Source organism: Condylura cristata, unplaced genomic scaffold, assembly GCF_000260355.1.
Source record: "Condylura cristata isolate star-nosed mole 26May11 unplaced genomic scaffold, ConCri1.0 scaffold00048, whole genome shotgun sequence".
NCBI classification, from domain to species: Eukaryota; Metazoa; Chordata; class Mammalia; order Eulipotyphla; family Talpidae; genus Condylura; species Condylura cristata.
The window spans coordinates 467,310-474,058 of record NW_004567149.1 but is presented as its reverse complement, the minus strand read 5'-3'; the positions used below and the strand labels follow the sequence as shown (position 1 = coordinate 474,058).

Here is a 6,749-nt window from a genome sequence, read left to right as displayed (position 1 = left end):
GTGGTCACTGTGGGTGCCAAAGAGCATTGGGGCGCCACTCGGGCACCCAGGTGAGGTGTCTTGCTGACGTCCCCAGTGGAGTCGCAGGACAGGGAACAGCGGCCGAGAAGCACGCGGGTACGTGGGGGGGCCGGGAACCCTGGCTGAGCTGGGGTGCGATGGAGCCCCTCGGCGGTGGTGGGGGGTGTCTCCTGGGCCGCTGCCCGTTGGGCCCAGGTGCCCAGGGAAGCTGAGTCCAGGCCCGGGGTGGCCAGGGCGTGTTCTGGCCTGCCTTGAGCGCTGGCCGAGCCCCATCGCTGGCCCCCCGAATCTGCCTGGCAGGAAGGTAATTCCCGCCCTGGATTGCGCAGGGGTGTGGACAGGCGCTGGAAAGACCGAGCTTCCCCTGAGGAGACTGCTCCAGCAGGCGCCGTCCTGGCGTTTCGCCCAGTCTCCCTACATGTGACCTCTTTTTGGGGACCGAGCCCCAGGACAGCGGGGCCCCGACTGCACTTCCCACAGCTGTCTCCAGGGCGGGGTCCCCATCGGGCTGCCCCGGGCAGCCACGGGGCTCTCCTGGTGCGCCGAGGGCAGGGCCCACCGCCCGAGGTCCGGGGCGGGCTGGACGGGCCTCCCACGGGCCTTGTGACCCCGGCGGCCGACTTACAGGGCGGCCGGCAGCCCCCTCCTTCCCGGCCTCTTGAGGAATTTCTCTCAGAGATCGGTCACCTGCAGTGTCACTTGGGGAAGGTGCCCGCCGGTCACTACAGGAGCTCGTAAGGCCGCTGTTGTGAGGCCCCCTCCGCCGGCCCCCCACCCTGCTGCGCCCTGGGACACCCGCCTTGCCCAGGGCGTCCAGGCCCACCGAGGTCCCCTCAGGCCCAAGTGGCTGGGCTCAGACTGCAGCCACCGGACGCTGAGTGTGCGGGACAGGAGTGGGAGCACGGGGGTGGGAGGATTGGGGTGCAGCCAATGGGAACAACACACCGCCCGGCAGAGATGGGTCACCAACAGAGCCAGGAGGCCGGGGCGGGTCGCCCTGGCCGGCTGGTCATGCAGAGCAGGCAGGAGGCCGGAGGCCAGGGACCCGTCCCAAGGCGGACGTGGGAGCCAGCCGTCAGCCCACATGGTGTCCACTGCCTGCAGGCTAACCAAACCTCAGGGGCGTGGCACCCTGCCCCCAGGAACTGCCTGGCACTGCCGGGTGACCACTCCGTGCCCTTGCAGGCAGCCCACCCCGAGGGGACGGCCAGACCACGGTAGAGGCCACGGCCCAGGCCACAACAGAGGACACGGTCCAAACCATAGCAGAGGCCACAGTCCAGGCCACGATGGAGGCCACAGTCCAGGCCACGGTCCAGGTCAGACCTACGTGGCCAAGTCGGTGCCTGGACCTGGTTGGCAGGTCCAGCTCTGGGGGCCCCTCTGGGCGTGCACTGCCACCGCCCCCCGCACGCCCTCCCTGCCCGCCGGTGCTGCGCCCCCACGCAGCGCCCGCCTGGTCCCGACTCCACGCCTGCCACTGGCCCCCACCTCGCCCTCTCCGGCACCGCCAGGCAGGGCCTCACCCCTCCCTGGGCCGGGGCTTCTGTGCAGGTGGGACCGGAAGCCCCCGGCTCCCCTCCCAGAGCTCACGGGCCTGCACCAGCTTTTGGGGGGGGCCCAGGGACCCCCAGGCTGCAACTGGTGGGGAGGACGCCCCACACCTGGCCTGAGCCCGCTCTCCCAGCAGACCGCAGCACCCCAAAAACCCACCCTTGGTTTCAGGGCTCTCAACGCATCGTCCCACGTTCCGAGGCCCTGACAGCCGCCGTGGCCCACACTGGCTGTGTATCCCGGTCAGTGCCTGGCAGAACCACCTGGGAGCGGCTGGTTTTAAACTGTCGCCTTTCTTCGAATTGATTTTTGAGGCTCAGTATTTTGACCTCTAAAACCACACTCACTGACTTAGATTTGGGGGGCTCTGGGCTCTCCTGGCCTACAGGATGAGAGTGGGGGGCTGGCCCCTGCCAAATGGCGGGCGAAGAGCCGGGAGGGCAGAGGCCCCCAACGCGTCAGGCCTGCCATCCCCCAATAAAGCCAAACCCCGAACCAGCCCCCCCAAAATAGATTCCGTCTGGCTCTGAACCTTGTGTCGGGTTAGAATTTCAACCTGGCACTTCACAGGCTTTGTATGATTAGTAAAACTCGCAGGCAATTTGCATCAGGATTATGTGCTTAACTGAAGACTTCGCAGCTCCCTGGCCGGGGGCCAGCACGGGGCTGGCACCCAACCCAGCGCCCGGCTCCAGGCGAGCGAAAAGGCAGCGGAGCGCGAGCGAGCGGCTGCCAGACTGTTTCAGAGCCGCGAGGAGGGGATGGAGCGGCGCCTGCCTGGTCTGCCAGCTGCTGTGGTGGGGGCGGAGCCCGAGGGAGCGGGTGAGGCCCCCCGGCCCTGACCACGGGCACCGGCCAGGCTGGGCGTGGCCTCGGGCTCTGTCCCAGAGCCGCCTGCGCTTACAGGCCAGCTGGGGGTGAGGGGGAGCGCCCCGGCCCGGCCTGGGGCTCTGAGCTGTTCCTGGGGAACTGCCCCCCACCCTGAGGGCTTTTGAAAACCCGAGGAGCTGGGGGGGGTGAGCTTTGGTGTTCTGCCTTTGCGTTACCGGTACCCCGAGTTCACGCTCCCTCGGCAGCGTTCTGAAGCTGGCCGGACTCGGGGTGTCCTCCGCGCCCAGATTGGCGTTCGCAGCCCCCCGCCCGGCCGCCAGCTGCTCGCAAGGGAGGTGTCACTGGGAGGGGGTGGGGGTCGCTGTCTATACAGCGGGGTTCCTGGGAGTCAGCGCCCACACCGAGCCACAGTGGACCCTGGGGTGTCATCACAGGACTGAGCCTCGACTCCCGGTGTCCGTGGGGTCACGGCGTCCCCCGGCCGGGGGCCAGGCTCCCTGCCCTACCCAAGGGAGGGGAGCCGAGCTGGGAGAAGGAGCCAGACAGGGCAAGAACCGGGGACCCGGAGCCCCGGGGCAGCGGCGTGCGAGGGCCACGGTCCCCCCAGGACGCGCGCCGGGGCTCGGCCACGGAGGGGGACGCTGGGAGACACACGTGGGAGGCAGAGTAGCCGCAGGCCAAGGGGGTCCGCGGCGGCTGCTCGTGGCGGTGAGGCGGCTCCGGCCCCTTCCCTGCCACGCCGCCACGCGGGGTCCCACGTGAGGCCACGTCCGCGCACGCGCTGGCCACTCTCGGCGCCCGGGCCGCCACGGGGTCACTTACCATGGCCGAGCCCACGCGGCTGACCTTCACGGGGTTCCCGCGGCCAGAGAGGTCCATGTTCGCTCTGTCCATCAGGTACAGACACGCGTCCAGGATGCCGTCCTCGAACTGTCGGGGTGGGGGGGGCGTGAGACGTTGTCGCCGTGGCCTGGCCACGCGGCTCCACCCTGGGAGTGAGCCCAGTGGGGGGGGCGACAGACGCAGGGGTCTCCCCATCTGCAGCCCGGTGAGGCGGCCCAGCAGCGGGCCGTGGCCGGAGCGTGGGCAGGGTAGGGAGCGCCTGTGGCCTGGACGCCGGGCGCCGGGCGCCGGCTCAGCTGGCCTCGGACAGCCAAGCTGGACCCCAAGTCCAGACACAGACCCAGGCAGCTGCCAGGCAGGGCAGGCCCCCGCTCACCCTCCTAGCAGCGTCCAGAAAGGCACCTCTGGTGGCACCCCACCCCAGTGGGCCCGCACCCCAGTAGGCCTGCACCTCAGTGCTCCACACCCCAGTGGGCCCACACCCCAGTGCCCCCCACATCCCAGTGGGCCCGCACCCCAGTGGGCCCACACCCCAGTGGACCTGCACCTCAGTGCTCCCCACACTCCAGTGCCCTCTGCACCCCACTGTCCCTGTACCCCAATTCCCCCCACACCCCAGTGCCCCCACACCCTAACGGGCCCCCTCCCTGGAGACCGGAAACCCCAGGCCTGTGGCTCAGGCACCCGGGTCATGCAGGGGCCCTGGGGCGGCCCCGGGTGTGGGGCGTCGGGGCCTGCGGGACCCTGGGTGGCCCCGGCCGCGGCTCACCTGCCCGTAGCTCCAGCTGCGGCCCTTGATGTCGCCGGCGTCGCCGTAGAAGATGACGCCCAGGTCATTGAGCACGTACTCCTCCCGCTGCCTGTCGTCATCCAGGTACACGGCGTCCTCTGGGGCACGGTCAGCCGCCGGTCAGCCGCCGCCCCTCAGGCGCGAGCTGGCCGCGCCTTGGAGCGGGGCCTGTAGCTGGCAGGCGCCCTGGTGCCCGCTTGTGTGGCTGGCACCCCACTCGGGCGACTGGCACCCCATTAGGGCGGCTGGAACCCCACTAGGGTGACTGGCACCCCACTCAGGTGACTGGCACCCCATTAGGGCGGCTGGCACCCCACTAGGGTGACTGGCACCCCACTCAGATGACTGGCACCCCATTAGGGCGGCTGGCACCCCACTCGGGCAGCTGGAACCCTACTCGGGTGACTGGCACCCCACTCAGGTGGCTGGCACCCAACTGAGGTGACTGGCAACCCACTCGGGCAGCTGGAACCCCACTCGGGCAGCTGGAACCCCATTCAGGCGGTTGGAACCCCACTCAGGTGGCTGGCACCCCACTCGGGAAGCTGGAACCCCCCTCGGGCGGCTGGCACCCCACTCGGATGGCTGGCACCCCACTCGGATGGCTGGCACCCCACTCGGACGGCTCGCATCCCACTTGGGCGCCCGGGCTTTGACGGACTCCCTCGCGGCCTGCGGGGCCCCCTGGGCCGTCCCGTCCTCTGCCTGCCCCGGCCACTCGCCGCCTCGCAGCTGAGGGCCACGCTGCCGGGACGCCACATGCCGTGTCAGTCAAGGCCACGGACGCCCGGTCACCCCGGGGCTCCTGGGCCCTGGTCACCCCGAGCCAGCGGGCCCCGCCGCTCAGGGCCACCTGCTTGCCCCTGTCCACTCACGTCATGTTCCAGCATCGGCTAGGGGGTGCGCTTTGGGGTGCGCTGTGGGGGTTCTCACGCAGGTGCTCACACTGCGGGTCACGGGCCACAGCCTCTGGCTCGGTCCCCCAGGCCGCCGCCTCCCCCCAGGAGCGGCTGCAGGGACAGAGCAGGCACCGCGGCCCTGACCGCGGGCCCTGGGGCCCATCTCCATCTGGGGTGCCGGCCCCAAGCTCACAGCTTGGCTTCGGGGAGCACAGGTATCGTGAGGGGTGACGGCCCAGGCGGCAGCCAGCCTCCCCCCGTCACAGCATGGAGCTTAATGGCTCACTTTCAAAATTACAAAGTTGGGGCTCCCAGGGTGCAGCACTGGGAGGTGTCCCAGCCCCTGCCATGCGAGCCCACCCAGCCAGGGAGGGACCCCTGGGCCCAGCAGGCCCCCCTGTCTCCCCGCTGCCCCCTCAGCCGTGGGCTTCAGGGAATCTGCCTGTTCCGCTCCCCGCTTTGAGTCTGGGAAGCAATAAGAAATCGCGGGGGGCCCTCCCTGGTGGCGCAGCGGGTTAAAGCACAGCTTAAGCCACTTCCACATGAGTTCGATCCCCGCCTGCCCTGAGGTGACCCACATGGCGCGGCAGACCTCTCCTGACCCGCCCGCTGCTCCCCTCAGCAGTGTGCTTCATCGATCTGCCTGTTCTGCTCCCCACTCTGTCTCTGGTGAATCCTCTCACCCTCCACATCTCTGGCCTGTACCCCAGTTCTGTATGAATAAATAAATAAATCTTTTAAAAAAAAAAAGAAATCGTGGGGAGACCTCCCTGGAGGTGCAGGGGCTGAGTCTCCGTGTTACGAAGCCGTCCCCTGTCTCCCGCTGCCTCTCTGCCTCGGGGGGGGGGTGCTCTCATGCCCCCACCTCTGGGCTGCACCCCAGTTCTGTATGCATCAGTAAATAGGTCATAACCCCCCTGTCCTGACCGTGTCGGCCGTGCGTGGCCTGTCCGGGGCCCTGTCACTCACACCCGGGACGCCGAGGTGGACGGACGGGCCGAGACAGCCCCGGTGGACGTCCCCGGTGTGCGTGTGTGGTGTGAGGGGGTGTCGTGAGTCGGCGGGACGCCGAGAGCCCGTCGCAGTCAGCGAGGACAGTAAATGCGACATCTGAATTCCCGAAGGACAGCGCGGGCGGGGACAAGGAGGCCAGGTCAGCCGCTGGCCTCCAGCAGGGAGGGTTTAGCTCAGCGGAAGGAACAGGACATCGGAAGGACGCCCGGGGCCCGGGCGGGGGTCGCCACCCTGGCGCGTCTCTGTGGATATGTGCCCAGACCCCTCCTGGCCCGCCCGCCGCCCCCCTCAGCAGCGCCTCACTGATCCGCCTGTTCTGCTGCCTGCTGTCTCTGGGGAGCCCTCACCCCCCACCTCTGGTTGCACCCCAGTTCTGTACGAATAAATAAATACATCTTACAGTGCCTGTCTGGGCCTGTGGGCTGCCCCCTGCCCCTGCAGCCCAGTCGCCCCAGCGGGGGGGGGGTGGGGGGGGCCCCAGGGCACAGTAGACCCCTCTATCTACCGCTGCCCCTCAGCCATTCCGGGGTCCGCCGGCTTTGCTCCCCGCTCTGTGTGTGGGGCGCCCCCTGCTGCCCCCCACTCGGGCCTGCACCCCAGCTCCTGTGCGCACACGTAAGTAAATCGCCAAAAGCATCCACTACATGAGTGACAGCACCCCGACCTGCAGGCCCTCGGCGGGTCACCCCCTTTCTTTATTTCTGTGCTAATGTTCTCAGCATCAGAAAACCTTCGTCTGAGCCTGCGCTGCCTGGCCGGGGTTGCCGGGGAAGTGGGGGGCGGAGGGGGAGCGCCCG

General features: G+C 68.9%; 1 protein-coding gene across 1 annotated transcript in view; it reads right to left on the bottom strand.

Moving 5' to 3' along the window:
* F13A1 (coagulation factor XIII, A1 polypeptide) overlaps positions 1 to 6,749 on the bottom strand; it is a 38,155-nt gene that overhangs the window by 22,463 nt on the left and 8,943 nt on the right. The window contains exons 4-5 of the mRNA XM_012734155.1: positions 4,019 to 4,137; positions 3,229 to 3,336 (exon numbers count right to left, since the gene is read on the bottom strand). Coding sequence (XP_012589609.1) covers positions 3,229 to 3,336; positions 4,019 to 4,137 — 227 coding nt within the window. The remainder of the gene's footprint in view (positions 1 to 3,228; positions 3,337 to 4,018; positions 4,138 to 6,749) is intronic.